Here is a 21,765-nt window from a genome sequence, read left to right on the forward strand (position 1 = left end):
CAGAATATAAATGACATCTTTTTGTGCTGATGATGGTAAAAATTATCAAAATGTATACCATACAACATATGAGAACCTCGGGGAAGAGCTGAGAGAGACATCATTACAGTTTAAAATGACTGGCACCTCTCACTCCTGACCATAGTTCCCTCTTGAGGGGGAAGAGATTTATTGTCTTGAGTAAAAATAAGTGAAGTAATCATTCATAAAATCTTGGTTTTCTTGTGAACTCTTAATCTCCACACACACAAGATCTCAAGATGATTAACTGCTTTCATTTTCTTTACTTTTGTAACCTGTGTGCTTTATAATCTACTGGGCTTTTACACTTCAAATCAGAGAATGGCAATGCAAACTGTGTGGCAAGAGTAAAACATGACAAAAACGTGAAAGGCCTTTTTACAGGATGGTCTACTTTCCGTCAGTTTAATTCATGTCTATGACAAACACCGATAGGCAACCCTACATGAAACATGCAGGGAGGAAAGAGAAGCAAAATTAGCTGCCAGACACGAATCGGAGCTAAATGTAAGCAGCTCCACATTTTACCTTTACTCCTTCCTACCTGACGAGTAATCTTCTTACATTATTTTTAAATACTATTTAAGGACATTCTAATGGACAACTCCTGCAACTATATAGCCTCTACCATAGATACAGTTTTAGACAAAATGTGTGGTAGTTGTCATACTTATCTTTAATTTGCTATGTAGTAAAATATGGCCAAATGTTGTCTCCTGCATGAAGGGAGCTTAGCTGACTCCTCAACCTGGTATATTATTGCAGGCTGATGAGAGGCTCTGGGCCTGACCATTTATGCTGACGACTTCCTCACAGCCAGCATTTAAAACACAGTACACAGTACATAGTGTGTTTTAATGTGTGCCAGTACATTTTCAGGCAACATGATTGTAGGCCATGTTTACTCTATTTTTTTCTGGAACCAAAAAATTTAAAATTTTTATTTAAAATGTCTTAGAACTTTATCAGGGTGTATCTTAACCTCATCCATCTTCCCTTAACTCACTGAGAAAAAATAATGCCTCTCTTACTTTTCTGTTCCTCTGAACCCTAAACATAACCCACATTGACTCCAAAGTGACCCAAACAGAATGACATTAGACTATGCTGTCCCGTGGTGGAAGACAGGCCAGGACCTACCTGCATTGCTCGCTGGAACTTTGCCTCAGTAGTGGGGACCTTAGGCCATGAACCCTCCCATCTTGCAAGTTCAGCTTCCTCCTTGAACTTGAAGGTGGGTGGCTGAACGTGTGAGCCCGTCTTCGAAATTGTGGAGAGTCAGAATCCTCCTCAGGGAAGGTGTGCCAGGCAGAGGACAGCGGAGAGGCTGGCGGTGTCCCGGGAGGCGAGTCCCCTGGTGAGAAGTCCTACAACACAAATCGGGGAGGTGTCTGCCCCTACCAGGCTCAGGACAGGCGCACAGCTACCCAGGGCAGAGCAGCAACAAAGGAGCCCCTTCCTGACTCATGACAAAACTGTTTTGTTTTTCTTTTTACTCAACCCTGGTGCAGACTAATCAGCTTCACCACAACCCGCTACTGCTGATAAGCAGGTGTCTGTCACAGAGCATCCGAAAAGTGAGAGTCTGATAAAAGGTACTCTTCCCCTGAGGGCTGAGGTAAAGCGCTAGGGCTATTGTACTCTTCCCATTGTTGCCAGAGAGATGAAAAGAGGCCGTGACCACGACCAAAAAAATAAGGCAGAGCCTCTGCTCAGAGAGCCCCTAACCTCTGTGACCTGCGATTCTGCATGTTTCCAGTAATGTCAAAACAGTATCACAATGCCTTCGTGCCTCGGGCTTGGAGCAAAGCTTTTGGAAAAGTAAATTAAAGCCTGTGAATTATCTTCCTCCATTCTGGATGTTTCTCCCCAGTGGCATGAGCCCTGCTGTAAGTTTCTTTTAAAAGACATGAAAAACAGGAAATGAACAAAGGGAGCCCTCTGGAATGCCTCTCCCACCCGGTGAAGATGCAGCGTAAGTCTTTCAACACAGTCAGGTATGCTACTTAAATGAGTGTCTTGGTAACTAAGCCATCCGGCTTGCTGAGCCAGGCTACGGATAAGACACATAGCTGGACTAGGACTCTGGGGGCAACAAAAGTTTAATAAAAAATATTTTAAGGTTTTCCTACTAGGACAACAAAGGTTGATTGTGCCCCAAGTTGCATACTGCAGAAAACAGGAAACAGGAAACCCTCACTAGGGCTGTCTGAGAGAGAGGGAGGATGGTGTTACAGCTGAAATGAAGAAAATCAGAAAAAGAGGAAAAGAAGTGACATGGAGAAAGAAAAACAAGCTGTGTGTGGAGGGGGTAATGTCCCTGCCTGTGTGTGTGTGTGGTCTGTGTGTGTTGGGTGTGGGGAGGGAGGGTAATGTCCCTGCCTGTGTGTGTGTGTGGTCAGTGTGTGTTGGGAGAGGGGGGGGGAGGGTAATGTCCCTGCCTGTGTGTATGTGTGGTCTGTGTGTGTTGGGGGGGGGGTAATGTCCCTGCTTTTGTGTGTGTGTGTGTGTGTGTGGTCTGTGTGTGTTGGGAAAGTGGGGGGGAGGGTAATGTCCCTGCTTGTGTGTGTGTGTGTATGTCTGTGTGTTCTGTGTGAGTTGGGTGAGGGTGGGATAATGTCCCCGCTTGTGTGTGTGTGTATGTTGGATATGGGGGGGGTTACATCCCTGTTTGTGCATGTGTGTATGCGGTCTGTGTGTGTTAGGTGTGGGGGGGGGGTAATAACATTCTTACATTTGTGTGTGTGTGGGTTGGGTATGTGGTCTGTGTATGTTGAGTGTGGGAAGGTAACATCCCTGCTTGTGTGTGTATGTGTGGTCTGTGTGTGTTGGGTGTGTGGTCTGTGTGTGTTGAGTGTGGGAGGGTAACATCCCTGCTTGAGTGTGTGTGTGTGTGTGTGTGTGTGTGTGTGTGTGAGTTGGTATGGGGAGCTAATTGGATGATTCAGTTTGTTTAGCATTAGATCCACAGTTGCTACGATAGTATATACTCAGGGCAAAGCATCAGAGCAGAGTTGGCCAAAGAAAGATGCAACCTGTCCCCACAGAAGGGAACTTTGCTGGGTGAAAAAGAAACTGGTAACACCCAGAGTCATATTTAAAACAACAGAACATCAAGTATTTATTTCTTAAACGCCATAAAAAAAATCTCACCACAACATAATTAGGCATGCATGTTTTCACGTGGCTTTGGCTAAGCAGCCATGTTGGGTGAGCTGGGGAGTTATGACTAGGTACCTTCTCTGAAGCCAGACTGCTGGACCGTTCGAAGCCGTCCACGCTGCCAAGCCGGCCTCTCATTCTGTTAGCTCCCTGTATGCAGAGGGCAGGTAGAAAGCATCATTACGACTACAGCTTGAGTTGTACGGGAGAAATCCAGACGGTATTTGAAGTTTTCACTCCGCCTGAGCATTAACTTAATGCCCTTGGTTCACACAAACTTGCCAGCTGTATTAATGGCCGCGAGAACATGGTGTGTACAACTCCTCCAGACCCCCAGTGTCTCTAACTCAGCTGCTGGGTGACCACATGGCACACTGAAGTTTCTGAAGTCTTAAAGGTTACTCATCTACAAGATCAGTGAGAGTGCCAGGAACTCAGACCTCACACAGTCAAATTCAGAGGTGGACAGACACCAAGCAAGATATATATATATATTCCATAAATATATCATAGACATCACAATTCATATAATGGAACGTAACAAATATGTTAAAACAGAATAATGTAATCCCAAGACTTGGGGGCTGAGGCAGGAGGAGTACAAGTTCCAGGTTTGAGACCAGCCTGAGTTTCATAGTGAGTTCAAGACCAAGCTGGGAAAGCCTGTGTCCAAGTCAGAAATGAGTACCACCTGATACTGCGCAGAAACCAGAGTTCCCCCTTCACAGTGAAACAAAACAGCACGGGGGAAAAGGCTCCTAAAATTTATTAATTTTACTTTATCCACTAATCTGTAACGCTTGCCAATGCCAACAAGTCACGTCACTTTGTAAGATTAGGGGGCGGTCAGTGTCACTACTGACAACTGGTTCTTGGTAGACATCTCAACACAATGTAAAAGGACATAGTGGATGGCTATCTATCCTGTCACAATGCAGATGAAGAAACCAATCCAAGCAAAGGAAACACAAGAGTGAGTGGGAAGCTCATCACATCGCATAAAGCAAGTCTTATAAGGATTTATACTAATGCTTCCTGAGGCACACTACGCCTGTCTGCGCTCCATGCACCACCATACAGTTCAGACACAGGTCATCCTCAACACAGGAATGCCCCAAGAATGCACCCTTTATTGTGTCCCGGGGCAGTTTATATAGGGATCCTAACTGATAGCCACACCCCAGCCAAACCCACCAGAAACCACTCTCCTGCCATCAGGAACTCCTGAAGGTCTCGTGCTCAGAGCAGCTGTAGGCACTCAGATCAGGGGAAAACAAGTTGTTTACAAGAAATTCAGGATCTGGGGATTCACAGCTCCCAACAGCTCCCAATATTCCACTCATAGTATTATTCCTTAGTCTTTCTGAGCATGTCTAATTCAGACATGATCTGGAAGATGAAACAAGTACTCTTACTTTACCACACACACACACACACACACACACACACACACACACACACACACACATTTATCCCAGTTAAATTGATGCTCTCTGCTTTGATTATCCATCCTGCCTTTGTTAGTACTATCTGCAGCTAAGCTACATAGTTTCTATGGTTACATCTGATTATATTTTGTGTCTTGTCCTTTTTCTTTTTCAAAGGGTCAATGACCTTTTGCTCAGTAATCACAAAATTTTCCAACAGATCATGGTATGGTCAAACATCACATGATCAACAATTACGGTCTTCATCCTTAAACTCAGTATCGAGACGCTTGTCTTCCTGCCCTAATCTGGACTCCATCTACAGGTCTTCCTGGTCCCTGCTTTACCAGCAACCTAAAATTTTCCTTTGTCCACCCCCTGGCACTAGAATCACATCTTCCTCTTTTTCGGTTCACTTCCTCATTTTGGTGGCACACATTCATCAGGTACTTTCTGAGAAAGTGGAGATTGGAATGTAATTTAATTTACATTTCCGCAAATGTCCCTATTCCATGCTTATGTTTCATTGGTAGTTTGGTTGGATGTCTTGAAACATTCCTTCATCTTTCTGCAGCCTCGCTCAGTGTCCTCTGTCCAACAGTCTAAAGGCTTTCGGACTCTAAGGCGTCTGCATACATGGTGCTGTTTCCTTTTCAAACAGTGTTCAGAAATGTCTTACAATGCCTTGGCATGAAGCTTACTCGGTTGCTCGAACATGTATTTTCTAAGCCCAATAGACCTAGAAAGCCATACTTGTTAGCGCTAACATATTTTCTTTATTTATTTCTTTGAAAACCTATGTTTTTCTTGTGGCAGCTCTGTCACTTGGCATTTGGATTTCCAAAGTAATCTTTCAGCTTTTATACTGTTCAGTTTTCCCACTGAGCTGTCTTTTTGTTCAGCTTTCCAGATGTTTTGCTAGCCTTCCATTGACGTTTTGCTTTATTGTCTATTACTGAAAGTTTTAAGGGCTCTTTCTTACTCTTGGTTGATTGTTTTAGACTTGTAGCCTGTCTTGTTTTACAATGTAAACCATTCTGTTTTTTTTTTTAAGGAAAAAAGATAAACTTTTAATATGCTTTTGAGAAAGGCTGTACCTTAGAGTAACCAGAAGCAAAGCTCCCAGTTGATAAGACTTGTCCCAGTCAGCAACATTTTTTTTCTTGTGTGTGTCTGTCTGTCTGTCTGTCTGTCTCAGAGAGATTTTATTTATTTACTTCTTTTTCTTTAGTCTTCCTGAATACCATACATCACCATACATCCTCATTCCAGTTTTCTCCCACTACCCTCCTCCCAACCCTCCAACCTTTCCTCTCCCCAAATCCACTGTTCCTTAAAAGAGCGACCACCCTGAACACACGCAGTCTCATCTGTAAGTTATTCATATCCATGTTCTGTATATTGATTATAGTTTTAGATCTCCATAAGCCCCTTATAGGCTAACAACTACAACAACAATAAAAGTCACATCCACGGACTATGAGTCAGATGGCGTAAGCATTTCACACAGCTTAGTAATTCCGTGAGACGGTGTTGGTCACTGAGCTCACGCACAGAAACTATAATGCTGATAGATTATTGTGGCCAAGTTAACTTCACAGCTTCTAAAGCACAGGCAGTGATATGAACTTAGGGAGAAGAATTAAAAATGAGAGAGAGAGAGAGATACACAGGAAGGAGTAAGTAGAAAAGGACTCTGTCATCTGGTTTGGGATAGATGAAGAGACGTTATGTTGATGGGTCTCCGGCCAAAAAGAAAGGTCAGCTGGTTGCTTCTAGGCCCCTCTGAGCTAATAAGACATTCCCCAAAAAGTAAGTCCTCTTATACTTTTGGTTGCGAGCCTAGTCTTTAATGACGGAGCCATTGTGTTGGTCCCTCCCTTGCTGAGGCAGTACTAGAAAGTTGACCCTGACGGCATGGCACGAGTAGAGCAGGCCCTACCCTTTGCCAGCTACCACAGTCAGGAGAGCTAGCCCCACCCTTCACCTGGGCAGAGTGGGAAAGCTGGCCCTGGTGGCACATGAGCTGACCAACTCAGGTACCCCCCAGTCCCAGATCCAGAGCTTTGAGTTGGCCCACTCCAGCATGTACCCTATCCATGAGCTGCTGGAGCATGAAAGAGCTGGTCCTGCAGAACCAAAGCTGCAGGATCTCTGTGACACAGGGCACAAGAGGATATCTGAGAGACGTCCCAGTGAGGATCCGGTACTGTTACTGTAGCAGAAGCCAAGAGCCTCAAAACTCATTGACTCATTGAAATGAATATTCACAAGTAAAGCTGTTTGGACAAAACGGTAGACTGTGTGACCCACCAAGACATACCATGGCTTCAACAGCGAGATTTTTTTTTTTCTTTTGGAAGATTGGTTACAAGGGCAAAGAGCAGATATAGAGAGATGGGTCGATGAGTAGGATGGGGGGAATGATATGAAATTCACAAAGAACCAGTATTATTAAAATAATAAAAATAATGGTATTATTACAAGGAAAAAAAGTGAGTCTCCAAGTCCCTTCTCAGTGCTGCCCTCCTGTGGTCAGGCTTTACGGAAGAAAGGTGGAATTACAACAAAAACACATTTTCCGAAATACCCAGCACCTCACTGGGATTCCTTAAGGCCTTCAGTTCTGCATTACAGCAAGCAAACATCTAGTAATGAAACATATTTACAACTAATAAACTGTTGTGTCAGTGTGCAGCTGAGAGACAATCAGAAAAGCTGACTGACGCCTGCTTCTTTTAACTGCAGCTTCTATGCCGACCTGCCTAGTGTCTCAACAGTTGACAGTCAGTCACAATAGAGAAAGCAGTCACACAGCACTAAAACATTTTCAGGAGCAAAACAATTTAAGTCATGTATTGTATTCTGCTCATTGTGGTGTTCTATCCATGGCTGTGTGCTTGTTTTCATGTAAAATAAAACAAGCTTACTTTAGAGCTAAACTCTACCACAGGCGTTAATTCTCCCACTTCCTCAGGGGCACAATGGACATTAAAGAGAGGAAATGGAGGACTGTATTCAGAATAAATCACCCTCTACACCAGTGAGGATACTGGAAACTCGGGAAGCAGCAATAAACGAGACACACGGTTTTGTCTTTAATTCTAAACACACAGCTTTCTAGGTTTTACTGAATGTCGTTTGGTAACTCATATGCCAGTCATTTTCCTTAGGCCTACTTTTTAGTGACAACGAGCTGAGCTTCTAAGTAATTTCAACATGGATCCCATCTCATAAACAATTGCATCTCACTCCGGAAAGCAATTATTCCCTAAACGTAGGCTGGAGAGAACTTCCTACTATACAACCCAAAGGAGGAAAACACTAAGTAGTGGAACACAAACTCCTCTAGATCCATCTCACTTGCACCAGACAGATGGGGTCGCCAGCCTTCTGTCACAGTCGAAGCACCCAAGACCTAGTTAGGCCACAACATTTATAGCATTTGGCATCTCTCCAGGACACAAAAGCTACCGTATTCCCTGAGACCCAAAATAGATGGGCTGTGTTCTTGCTGAGAGCCATCACAATTCAAAGCATGCAGAAGAGGCACTGCGAAGTCAGCCTGCCAGGGACTGTGCAGAGCACCAAGCTCTAAATGGAGAGTAAGGCCAGCCCTTTAGCTTTTGTTGTAAACAACAGGTTCCAGCCTGCACTGAATACCCACCTCAGATCTACAGTGTGGCACTTTCACAACGCTAACATACAACGTAACTCAGTACTGTACTTACAATGTAACTCAGTACTGCAACGCACATTTGGTAAGTGGAGAAACTACACTTTATTGAATTGGAAGTAAAGCAGCCCACGTTCATAGCTGCCTGGCTATAGAATTAGCCAGGGCCAGGTCTTCCTTTCAGGTCCTTTAACAACCTCTTTGTTCATGCTAATGAAATTACTGCTAAATACACTTGGCAGCTGACATCAGCAGAGAGCAGTCCCCTACAGACCTAGCATGTTAGAGTTTCAAGCATCGTGCTTGTCTGGAACAGTAGCTCTCAAACTTGAGGTTTCTGTCAGTTTGACTTGGGGGCGGAGGGCTCTTAAAGTCCACGCTAGTGACCCGACTCTAGAACTTCTGATAAAGCAATTGTGAGATCAGACCAGGCTTCTGCATGACTGACAATGTCTTAGATCAGTGGTTCATGGTTCTCAACCCCCTTGGAGTCGTATATCAGATATTTACGTTATAATTCATGACAGTAACAATATTACTGTTATGAAGTAACAACAAAATAATGTAATGGTGGGGGTTCATAAACATGAGGAACTGCATTAATGGATCACAGCATTAGGAAGGTTGAGTACCACTGGCCTAGACGATAATAAAGTTGCTCAGGTGTCCACACTTTAAGCATCAATGGCCATCCCAGAGCATGAAAGATTGCAATGGTGAGTTAAGTAGCAAAATTCATACCGTACATCAGAATAACCTGTGGAGCCTCTTTACCAGAGAGGCCTCGGCTCACTATCAATATATTGTGATATGATGAGCTCAGGATACTGCTTCTGAAAAAATTGCTAGATTATAATCATGACCAAGGAGACTGGCAGAGAGGTTCAGCCCACTTCACTACTTATTCTTGAAGGTTCTTAGCGAAAGTAAAGGATTGCTCATATTCCAGTGGGTGGGATATATATATATATATATACTGGATATATTCACAGTAATAGAAAAAGAGATCATTGATAAGCAAATCAACTGAGTCTATAGTGAGCTGTTTTGGTTCTTCTCAGCTATCAGGCATGTTCACTCTGGAGAACTCTGCTCAGTGTCTTTCTACCGTGCACTCCATTACAGGGCAGGAGCACCAGGGTTTATGCTGTTTAAGTCATGCTTCCACAGTGGTACATGACCTCATTAGGATTCCCCTCCTATTCTCTCCTAAGATAGGTTACATCCCACCGTGAGTTCTGGCTAAGATAAACCATAGCCCACTTATGGTAACAGGTAGTCTAGGTTCTGATCAGTGTGAGCTAAGTAATAGGCTGGAGTCCTGGTCATCTTCCATGATGAACATAGCACCACTTCTGGGATGCAACAGCCACAGAGACCATGCCTGAGTCCAATGAGGGAATGTGTCAGCAAACACAAGCTGAGGGAAAGCGTGCAAAACAGTAAGCCATCTAAATTCAGGAGTGTCAAGATCCAGAAAATGAGGGAAGTCTGATGTGGGATTCCCCTCTGTCTGTTGTTATTACCGTTGATTAATAAAGAAACTTATTTGGGCCTTTAGCCAGGCAGAACAGAGATAGGTGAGGAAAACTAAACTGAATGCTGGGAGGAAAAAAAAGATGGAGTCAGGAAATGCCATGTAACCGCCAGAGGAAAAAGATGCGAGCTGCCAGCTGAAACCTTGTCAGCAGGCCCTGAGCCTAGTGGTAAAATATAAAATAATGGAAATGGGTTAATACTAGTTGTAAGTACAAGCTAACAATACACTTAAATGATTGGCCAAGCAGTGATTTAAATAATATAGTTTCTGAATGATTATTTAGGGTCTGGGCAGCTGGGAAATGAACAAGCAGCCTCCTACAACAGAAGTCTGAGGAGCTTCTTAAATAGCAGTTATGTCCAAGCTGTAGGTTATAGACAACATGAAACCCATGATAGCCATGTATGTGGCCCAACACTATTTGCCATGCATAAATCAAGCTCCAGAAACTAAATGTCACTCTCCCAGGATTGTTGTCAAGTGTGGACCCCAGGTTCTAGTGATGAACAAAGCCAGGGACTATATATAACATGTATATTCATTTGCACACACACACAGACACAATTTCATGCTGTTAAGTCTACATTAAATCCAACAAAATACAGTTCCTTCTGGATTCCTCCATTTTCCTCTTTGCAATTCCCTTCTTTCCTGGATGTCACGAACATTAGTATATTTATAGATGTGATCATCCCCTGATTGGGTCCATTCCCCTGTATGTGGTCTAACACACTCTTCACCCCACTGAGGCTACTACAGTCCCACTGGAATCAGCACCCTACTCAGACTCTACCTCCCACAAAAAGCACCTCTCTCTGTGAATGCTTGCTCCTCCCCTCTGCCTCACATATCTGATGTGGGATTCTCCTCTGTATGCTATGAATATGTTTTATTACCATTGGTTAATAAAGAAGCTGTTTCAGTCAATGGCAGCAATAAGTCTCTGCCAATTCTAAAGTTTTGGAAGTTGCTCACAATGCACTTCCTGTTTACTTAGGCAATATTATATCCTTCTGGGGTCTTTGAAGAATTGAAGAATAGAGAGTTACAATTATAGTTTGCCCTAGTTATATTGAAGGATAAATTATATATAAAACTTTAGACTCACAAAGATAGAACAGGAAATAGAGTATTTTCCTTAATTTGCCAAATGTAAATAAACTAAATATTATAATTCCTGCTTGATAACTGTTTTGTATATGTAATTTTATTATGCTAAAGTTAAAACCTTCCTTTTTTTTTTTTTTTTTTGGTTTTTCGAGACAGGGTTTCTCTATGGCTTTGGAGCCTGTCCTGGAACTAGCTCTGTAGACCAGGCTGGTCTTGAATTCACAGAGATCCGCCTGCCTCTGCCTCCCTAGTGCTAGGATTAAAGGCGTGCACCACCATCACCCAGCCTAAAACCTTCCTTTTTATTGAGACAGAAAAGGGGAAGTGCTGTGGGATCCCTTCTGTATTCTGTGAATATGTTTTATTACCTTTGGTTAATAAAGAAGCTGTTTCAGTCAATGGCTTAGCAGAGTAAAACCAGGTGGGAAATCCAAACAGAGATATATAGAGAGACTAGATGGAGTCAAGGAGGTACCATGTAGCTGCCGAAGGAGACAGATGTTCTCTGTAAGCCACAGCCTCGTGGCGATATATAGATTAAAATAAATGGGTTAATTTAAGAAGTAAGAGTTAGTTAATAAGAAGCCTGAGCTAATAGGCCAGTGTTGTAATTATAGTTCTTGTGTGATTATTTGGTCCTGAGTATTTGGGAAATGAACACACAATATCCATTTACACATACACAATCAGACTTCTTTTTGCAGGCTATACCCTCCTTCAATACTCAGGCTCGCCAGACCAGGCAGGTACCCTCCTCTCCTGGCAGCTGCCTCCTCTAAGCTGTTGCACCATGCAGGCAACACTCATATCCTGAACATGGCACCCAGCCCTAAGACCTTATGATTCAGAAAGAAGAAACCAAAGTGCAAGGGGAAACATTTTGCTAATATTTAAATGAAATACAAAAATTTACTAAATAAGATAAAAATTATTTCTATTACTTTATACTGTCTTAACATTTTATATCAGCCTCTCATAGTGGATAAAGGAAAGGCAAGCATTTTTAAAAAAAAACATTATGAGATAGAGAAATGTTGAAAGTTCTTATAGAACTGCTCATCAGGATTGGACCTCCCCCCATTCTAAACATATGTGCCTCTACTTAGATTTTAAACAGACGTGCTTCTACTTAGAATCTCTGTGGTTTCATTTCAGATATCAGAGGCCAGAGGACAAACGTAGACCTTTAGAAGGAAATTTATTTATGATATTTTTTAAAAAGATAGTATAGCTATATAGCCCAGGCTAGTCACCAACTCCAATCTTGCCTCTGCCTCTCAAGTGCAGGGATGACAAGATTATCTTACTGCAGAATTAATGAAATTAAAGTTATATTGCCCACCACCACCACCACCACCACCACCGGAAACCTTCAGTGAGACAATCATGAATGAAACAAGAAACAGACGTGTTTACCTAAGATGGCCCAGCCCAATCTTACCCTAGAGAAGATATTTTCCAAAGAAGAAGTTAAGGATCTCTTTGCTTTGTTTTTCAGAATGTCAAGCTTGAACCTCCCGCCACTTGTTGAATTTTCTGGGATGGTATTATTTGGAACAACCTGGAAAAAAGGAAAAAAAAAAAAACAGCAAAGTTACAGTGCAGACACACTCGGGGTTCAACGAGGCTTTAAATGAAGGCTTAGGAGTAAGTTGTTAAAAAACACGAGCAACCTTCAGTAGCTCAATTAAGAAGTAATAATTTACGCTCCACACTGTGAATTGCAAAGATTATAAGGAAAGGAATTTACTATTATAAATAATAAAAAGATAGAAACAAAACCTTTTCTCTATGCCTTTCCATTTCACTCACATATTCCCACTTCATTTACCAAAAATTAAACTCAGGATGTCGATTTTTATGCTGCTTTTCAGCTGGCTACAACCACCCCTTTCTAAGGTGTCTGTTCTGAGTACCAATTACAGAGGACAATTAAGTTTTCAAAGAGCAGAGCTCTCTGTATGTCAAGCGCAGTTCAACAATGCTTCTGCTAAGGTCCAGTTTCCAAGGCTGGAGAGTGGCTCAGTCATTAAGGGAACTGGCTGCTTTAGCAGAGGACCCAGCTTCAGCTTCCAGCACCCACAACCTTCTATAACTCCAGTTCTAGCGGATCCAGGGCCCTTTCTGGCCTCCATGCACACACAAGGACAGACAGAAATACATGCAGGCAAAACGACCACACACAAAATAAATCAATCTTTTTTTTATAAGCCTCCATTTTCATTTGTATGTCGTCCTGTACTTTTCAGATTAGAAAAGCTTCACCGAAAACATGAATCAATGAGGTGTCCACCGTTAGGTCTTCTGTATATTGAATCCAGCTCCAGTTCACTGGTGCCATGAGCAAGTGAAGCTAGGGGAAACCCTGAATGGGCCCTCAGGCACTAGGCAAATGTGGAAAATGTTGGTGTAAATGCTAAGAAGAGACATCTGTGAAAATCTGGTGTCGTAGGGGAATCTATCTCCCAGGCATGTTAAAGAACAGGCAAAGGTCAGGGAAATCAGAGACTTGAACTGTCGTCTCTAAGGGCTGCTGGCTTCAGGACCATACAAGAGGCCCTGAAGGGCCATGCCTAATCATCCCCAGCAGCTTTCGAGGGGAGGATGAGCTGGCTCAGCTGCATGCCTGACCACCTGGGTCAGATTCCTCGAGGTTTGTGGGGAAAGAGAACTGACTGCTGCAAGCCTTCTTCTGACCTACCCACTGCGGCGCGCTCAAAGTGAAGAAAGTGTATTAGAGACAGAAGCAGTGGATTCGGCTGCAAAGCCAGGCGTGGTGATCCAATTCTGCTCCTGGAGGGGCTGAAGCAGGGGGATTCAGTGTTTGGGGGCAGCCTCAGCTACGTGTCATGTGTCTCAGCATCAAAATAATGTATGATTGCAAAAAGTACTGTGAAATACAAAACCAGGATCTATGAGCATCCTCGTGAGCTGCGCATGTAAGAAACCTCTTCGATGCTCTTGTAGAGGTAGCTTTTTTGTTTGTTTGTTTGTTTGTTTGTTTGCTTTGAATCACTGTGTAGATGAGAGTTCAAAGCTATGGGTACAGACATGCCGCTCCTCAGTTTACAGGTGTGCATATAGAAAACTATTGTCCTTGTCACCATTCAGATAAAACAGGCATAGGAATTTGTAAAAGAAAATAGATTAATGTAATTTTTAAAGTAGGTACATTGCACATCATGAACATATATCATGAATTTTAGGGTTAGGTTATTCCTACCCAAAATATTAAATTATTTTATATTTTGAGACTGTATTTTTATCTCAATGTGCCAACGTCTGCTAAAATTTCCCATAAACTTAATAAACGCTGAAATTTTGGAAGTGTGATAGACTTTCACCCTACAAGAGAGGAGAGCACAGAGGAAAGGAATTTTTTTCCATATCTTGGTGATGTTTGAACTACATGAAAACAGAGACAGACATAAGACAGGAGGAAGCAGATCTCACCGCTGGCCCTTCCCCGATGTGCACGTGGGTCTTCTGCTTGGCCTCACAGAGCTGGCGCAGGTGCAGGATAACAAGTTCGTTCTCTTCCTGGTCACTGATGGGCTTCATTTTCTGTTGAGCAGAGGAAGCAAGAGCAGGGCAGAACAACCCCGCTCTCTTGTCATAGCCTCAGTTGGATTTATACATCCAGAGGATAAATGTAAATCTAGCTTTCCTATTCTGCTAACCCAGGGCATGGGCATCTTAGAGGCAATGGAATAGACATGAAAATTCAGTGATAGGACCCGATGTTGTTCCTTGTGTTTCTATACAGGAACTGTGAAGAGCGTTACCTGAACACGTTCAAAGATGTCGGCTTGCTCGTTATCGGTCAGTGAAGAGAGATGCCTCTGGATGACCAGCTTGGCTCGCGGTGGGTAGAGACCTAAAAGGAAAGGCAAGGGAAGCGTGAGGTGGAGGCTGGCTGCAGAGACCCAAGTGTCCATCGGCCATTGCACTTCACCCTCCACCAGCTGTCTCCTAACTTCAGTCTTTCCAAGAAGAGGCCCCTGGAACATGGAACCTGATGTTAAGCCACTCCTCCTAAACCATCAGATCCCACAGCAGACATGGACAGAGAACATCTACGAAGGCTCTAACACTACTAAACACAGACAATTTTCAATCGCTAAACTCATGAACCGACCAGGATGAGAACTCGCAAGGGAACAAACACACCAGCCCAGAGCCTGTGCTAAGAAAGTTAAAAGAAAGTCAAAGGCTAGCCTTTACTAAACTGCTAAGCTTCTAACTTCAGATCATATATATAGGCCAGCAATAATAACACTGAAATACAAAACTACTGAAACAGGGGTAATCCCCTCTCGGGGACTCACATTCTGAAAGAATAAAGATTCATTTGGGGCAATTATTTCAGAAAATATTTTACTTCTCTGTATTGTGATATTTATAAATCTTTCCAAATTTTTTGGTTGTTGTTGTTGGTACTGCTGCTGCTGCTGTTGAAGATTTTGTAGCTTCAAGATCTCCTTACCCCAGCACCCTCATTCCTGTGTGGCACATCCTCCCAGACATACAGTGCTGTGTGGCGAACCTTTCCAGATGTGCAGTGCTGTGCAGTGCACCTTTCCAGATGTGCAGTGTTGTGCAGTTCTCCTTTCCAGATGTTGTGCTGTGCAGTGCATCCTTCCAGATGTGCAGTGTTGTGCACTTCTCCTTTCCAGATGTGCAGTGCTGTGTGGCTTACCTTTCCAGGTGTGCAGTTCTATGCAGTGTACCTTTCCAGGTGTGCTAAGCCATCAATTCCAGCTAATATTCCACATTTTAAAACATAATTTATATAAATTTCCATAAGGATGTTTCCACTTTTAATTTAAAAAAAAAAAGTTTAATTCACAGTGACAATGATCAAGTGACCATCCATTCTGAAAAAGCAGATTCCCACTGTGTGGTTAGCTGCCGTGTTAAGTATTGTCACTATATTTGGATTACAAAGAAGATATTTAGCTACATATAATATATAAAAAAACTTTTTAAAAATTTTTAAAAATAATTTGATATTGAGCAAAATGAATCAGAGGGTAGAGGTGCTTTCACATGGCAGAAAGTGAGAAGCCACTTCTCACTTTTAATGCTTTTGCTTTGGTTTGGATTTGTTTTTATTTCTTACTTTTTCTTTGTATCTGAATACAGTTTTCCCCCTCTTTCAGGAATAAAAATGCTTTTCTCTTTTAATGCTTTTATTATTTGGTTTGTTTACACCGAGAACTTTCTTTGATCCAGCTGGAATATCCTGTCGAATAGATAAACAGACTCTCTCTCCCTCTGTATAGCTAGCTAACCTTCACATATGTGCTACGGCACAGGTGGACCCACACATACACCCACACATAACAAATACATGGGTAAGTATAATTTAAAAACTAAAAATAGTATTGTTATTCTTAGACTGTAGTAAATACATTCTATAACATTAAACTGTAATCTTGATTTTTCCATGCATCCATGATTGTCACTTACGGTGAACAAGCAAAGCAGTTGACTAAAAGTCCTTTCTTATGACTTAATTTGGTATAACAGAGTTTGAATACAAACACTATCATCAAACAAAGCATAGTCAAGCTTTCTAACTGGATATCTAAGAAAAGGGCAAAGTGACAACTAACTGAAACATAGATTTGATCCCACTTTAGCCACGTGTGTGTGTGTGTGTGTGTTACGGGCAAGGTTTGTTTACCTGTGCATGTGCTGAGGAAGCCAGAGGTTGTACCTAGACATATTTTCTCTCTTCCCTCCACCTTATTTTGAAATGCCATTTCAGCTTCAGCTTGACTGTGTTGCCATCTGGCCCCCAAGACACAACGTCTCTGCCCCCTTCTGACCCTGCACCCTCCTAAGGCAGAAGGGGGCAGAGACGTTGTGTCTTGGGGGCCAGATGGCAACACAGTCAAGCTGAAGCTGAAATGGCATTTCAAACAGACTCTCTCTCCCTCTGTATAGCTAGCTAATCCAACGCCATTAGCTCCCACATAGATTTACACAAACTACACACACACACACACACACACAGGCACACACACAGGAATACACAATCTACACACACACACACATACTGGCACACATAGGCATACACAAACTACAAACACACAGGCACACACAAACTACACACATAGATACATACACATATACACACACACGTTCCATTTTGTAAATGTTCCATACGTTTTAAAGTAACAACTATTCTGTAAAATCATCCTTAAATACTTTAAAACCTGATTATTACCTTAAAAATAGCCTTGGATAGTGTACTTATGTGGATATTAAAAAAATCTATAGTTTGGCACATGCTTATTCGGGGCCTATGGGATAGAAGTTACGACTAGGATCTACAGCTCGGCCTTACTGTGGAGTTTGCCCTGTTTCTATCCGTTACAGCACCTATCATCCCGAGCTGCATTTCTCTGCTTACACTCCTGTCTCCTCCTCCAGAGGGAAAAGTCTCTGGAGGCACGGTATGTGGCAAACATTTCTGTTTCCCCAGCACATGCTGCCTGGTCCACAGCAGACACTCACTCGACAAGTGTTATGACACTGCATCTCAGCACAGATTAAAAAGAAGAAGAAGAAGAAAACTTGCTTCATGATACCACCTCCATTATCTCAGCTTTTCCAAGGACCAAGAAAAACCAAGCAGGTTTCACTACAGTGCTCAACCTTCAGAATACATCCCCCAGTGAGAGAGGGAAGAAAAGGAAGAATTGAACAGTCCAAGGTGCTTTTGCCTCTCATTCATTCAGCAAATGTTTGCTCATTCCCACTGTGCACATACATAACTGGTCTTAAGAGCTGTGGGAAATGCAAGCCCTTCGCGTGAATTTGCCTTCAGAAGAAAAGGGAGCGAGACAGAAAGTCAAGCATGCAGAAGCGGCTGATAGCTCAGTCGGATTTGACAGGGCCAGAGAAATGCCTTTGCGGTTCTTGCTCACAGTGAAACAAAGAACTATTCAATGACGGTGGGGACTTCAACATGTCAACATGCCAAAGCAAACTCTCCTCATGCCAAAGCCACACTCTATGGTACCTTCAATCCTCTCACAGAGCTTATGCAAAGAGTGCATGGGGCAGGCCTCGCACAGCTTGATCTGGGTCTTGGCGCTCTGCAGTGCAGCGGCTGTGCTGAAAGCTTGCTTCAGAGTTAGCATGACCTCATCCACCTACAAGAAGAAAACAAAACTCGGGTCTATAAAAGTTGGCTTTCATAGAGACATTAAAAAAATATATCAGCAATGTGAGCCTTTTATCGATGACTGACTAAATAATAAATAATAGAATTCTGATGACTAGCGGAGTTGGCAGAGAGCAAACAGCCGTCTTGAAGTCAGATCTTTCAGCCATATAATTAAAAGCTGGATGCAAAGACGATTGCAGTCTGTGGCGTATAATACGGATCTGTTACTCAGATGCTATTTTCAAGTCCCACGGGCAGCTACGCTATCACAGACAGTTTAATTAGTAAATCAAATCTTTGCTTAATTGAATGAGTTATCAGATAAGCATGTCTTTGGAAGTTTTCTTGGATACATTTTGGGAGCAACAAACTCGAGTCAGCGTTCGGTTGTCTTAATAGGCATCCTTTTCTTCTAGGCAGCTGTTAGTGTAAAAGCAAACAACACTGTGTCTGGGTCAGTTCTGAAGGGAAGTGATCTCAAGTAAAATATCAGTGGGGAAATCTATGCATACTGTTAGCCGTGTTTCTACACTGTCTGACTAATTGCCATTCTACTTATGATTTGTGATTCTAAGTTGTGGCGTCTAAATGCTCAAGAGCTGGCTGTCACCATGGGGCCAGCAGCCCAGGATGTCCAGCCTGCTTCCTCCTTGCTCTTGCTTTGGCCTAGCGCTGTATCAATTATCTAGAATCCCCGAGGTTCCTCTGAAACCAAGTAGCTCCTCATCTTCCTCAGGCCACAGTGTCTTTTCTGAGACAAGGTTATTCGTGGAAGGGGAGCCGTTCCCACACTCTGTAGGACTCTGGCGACATTCGAAAACCCTCATGGCAGAGATATTGGATCCTAACGACCTCGCCTCAGTCATGTCTGGTGAGCAGAGTCACCTGTGATGCTTAGAGCAGCCTGCTTCCACTTCTCGGTCCTTCTTCTCCTACAGCCTGGCTTAAAAAGAAGTTGTTTTGAAAGAATATTGATCCACTTCTGCATTTGAAGCCTCGTGAAACTGAAAGGAGACCTCAAAACCCTAAACAAGCAGCCTACATTGCTACATTACGTTGTATGACCAGCCTTAGAAAAGTACAGAAATAATTTCACAGCACTCCACAAATCAAAATCAATTTTTCATAAAATGCTGCTTTATACTACCATAATAAGAAAGAGTTTTCATTTTTAAAACTATAAGTATTTAATATCTTTACATTTTACTTACTTAGTTTAGCATGCAAAGAAAATGTAAGTATTTATGTATAATACTCCTTTATTCTATTTCTTATTTCTCATTTATGTCAGACATTGATGGGGCTAACAATAAATTTGGTAGTATAATATGTAGTATGTATGTTTGTGTATATGTGAATATATATACATACATATAATTTGTACATTAAATATATAACTTATATAAATACCTTACATAGTATGCATATGTATGCTTTTTGCCTTTGGAAATTAATAAAAATTAGCCCTTTGGAAATATTGGATGTTTGTGTTTTCAGTTGTGTGTTCAGATGTTTGTGGTTGACAGCTGCAAGGCTGGGGCAGACTGAGGGGCCACTGGCAGTGACACTGGGATTTATCTCTACTGCATGTACCGGCTTTTTGGGGTCCTATTCTCTTTGGAGGGATACCTTGCTCAGTCTAGATGTAGTAGGGAGGGCCTTGGACTTTCCACAAAGCAAAGTGCCTAACCCTCTCTGAGGATTAGAAGGGGTGAGGTGGGAGGGTGTGTGGAGGCAATGGGAGGAAGGAAGGGAGTGGGAATGTGGATTGGGATTTTTTTTTAAATCTAAAAAATTTTTAAAAATGAAATTAATAAAAATTAGCCCTTTGTAAATATTAGATGTTTGTGTTTTCTGCTCTTTTTCTAGATGAAACAAGGGGCCATTGCAAGGGTGTCTGAAATGTGACCTTTCCTTACCACAAATACTATGAAAATTCCATCTGTCCTACAAAATATTGTATTTTTTCTAAAACCCACCACTTTTTCAGATGACGTAAATTCTGCCACAAGGTTGGTGTACTTAAAAGTTTAAATTGGAGCATGATGAATAAAAGAGAAAGAATCACAGGTCATGTCAAAAGGGCAAAAGCAGAGGAACAGAAAGAAGTGTCAGGCACACAAATGAAATGCAAGTATTCTTGGCTGTCACCCCAGCACAGTTCCTGTCTCATAAAACAGCATGAGATCAGACAAAGAAAGTTGATTCACATTAATAGGACAAGAGATATGAATATAGATATCAAATATCAAGCTTAAGGACTATATTAAATTTTAGATTAAAAAATAACTGAAGACCATCTACTCTTCCTTTGTTAGAAAACGCCTTCAGTTTTTCAAGATATCCAGTGAACACTGGCATCTTAACAACTGCTGATAAAAGGCAATGCTCAGCTTAAGAGCCTAACCAGCCCCGTAGTGGAGAGCCCTAAATGTGTTAGGTGGAAGCCTATGAATCATGCTTATCCTGTGTCTGAATGCTCACACCACTGTTTATATGCCCAGTCCTGTCCCATCCCTCCTGAGACCAAATGATAGCAACACTTGTATTTTTTTAAAATAAAAAACTTTTATAAATTAGTTCCATTTAGCCAGGCGGTGGTGGCGCACGCCTTTAATCCCAGCACTTGGGAGGCAGAGGCAGGAAGATCTCTGTGAGTTCGAGACCAGCCTGGTCTACAAGAGCTAGTTCCAGGACAGGCTCCAAAACCACAGAGAAACCCTGTCTCGAAAAACAAAAAACAAAACAAAAAAAATTAGTTCCATTTATTGAAAATACATCTCCCTTCCTTACCATTTGCAATGCAACCCTCACACTGGACTCTGTCCCTTTACCCATTCCCCACACATTGCTTGTTTCTTACATATCAAGAACCTATTTTTACAAGTACTGTTCACATCAGATATGAGCGAAAGATAACCTCTAGAATATGAACCTCATTCTTCTGTCAGTATGCCAATATTTCATTAACAATATTACTCTTATTATCTCACTAACTCTTAAGTTCATATAAACTCAAGATCAGGAACAGCATAGTTGTTTGTTGTTTTTTTTTTTTACTTTTAATTATATTGTCATAGACTACTTTCTATGTGTGTGTGGAGTTTAGGATGGTTGCTTAGACACTGTAACTTTTTTTTTTTTTTTTTACATTCTGGAAATCAATTGGCAAGCATTTGTGAAACAGTATCAGCTGCTTCTCTAGGGGCAAAGAAGGGAGAATGTGGAGGGCAGTAGGTAAACGTGTGTGTAGCCCAGTAGGAAGAACACATCTGAGAACTGCACAGTTCGCCACTTTGTTACAGTTGGTACAAAGAAGCAGAAGAACGTGGAAACTGTGTAGCCGGTGCTCAGAGGAGACAAGTCAGCAAGTGTGGTCTTGGAACATTCTGTCTTCTACAGCTGCCAAGCCACAGCCCTCGTCAAGCTGCCAGGACAGGTATGACTGACTCGGCTACTTCCTTCTCTTCTGTTTGTCAGGGCTTGAGCTGAGCTACCCTCTATTACACAGAAAGTACACATTATATTTTTCTCTTAACTTTCAGTTCTGGCGCCATATAATGCAATTAAGAAGCTGATTGATAAACTCTGATCAGAGGCAGCTTGAAAAGATATCATCGTAGATATTATCTAGTCTTTAAAATAACGA

The 21,765-nt window shown here is 42.1% G+C and overlaps 1 protein-coding gene across 3 annotated transcripts in view; it reads right to left on the reverse strand.

Moving 5' to 3' along the window:
* Positions 1–21,765, reverse strand: part of Tbc1d4 (TBC1 domain family member 4) — a 167,428-nt gene that overhangs the window by 30,521 nt on the left and 115,142 nt on the right. For all 3 annotated transcript variants that reach the window (XM_050144608.1, XM_050144606.1, XM_050144607.1), the window contains exons 5-10: positions 17,970–18,102; positions 14,722–14,813; positions 14,390–14,500; positions 12,378–12,497; positions 3,259–3,333; positions 1,162–1,388 (exon numbers count right to left, since the gene is read on the reverse strand). In XM_050144608.1, coding sequence (XP_050000565.1) covers positions 1,162–1,388; positions 3,259–3,333; positions 12,378–12,497; positions 14,390–14,500; positions 14,722–14,813; positions 17,970–18,102 — 758 coding nt within the window. The remainder of the gene's footprint in view (positions 1–1,161; positions 1,389–3,258; positions 3,334–12,377; positions 12,498–14,389; positions 14,501–14,721; positions 14,814–17,969; positions 18,103–21,765) is intronic.

The sequence above is a fragment of the Alexandromys fortis genome, unplaced genomic scaffold (genome assembly GCF_014885135.2).
Source record: "Alexandromys fortis isolate MF-2015 unplaced genomic scaffold, M_Fortis_MF-2015_v1.1 scaffold_43, whole genome shotgun sequence".
NCBI classification, from domain to species: domain Eukaryota; kingdom Metazoa; phylum Chordata; class Mammalia; order Rodentia; family Cricetidae; genus Alexandromys; species Alexandromys fortis.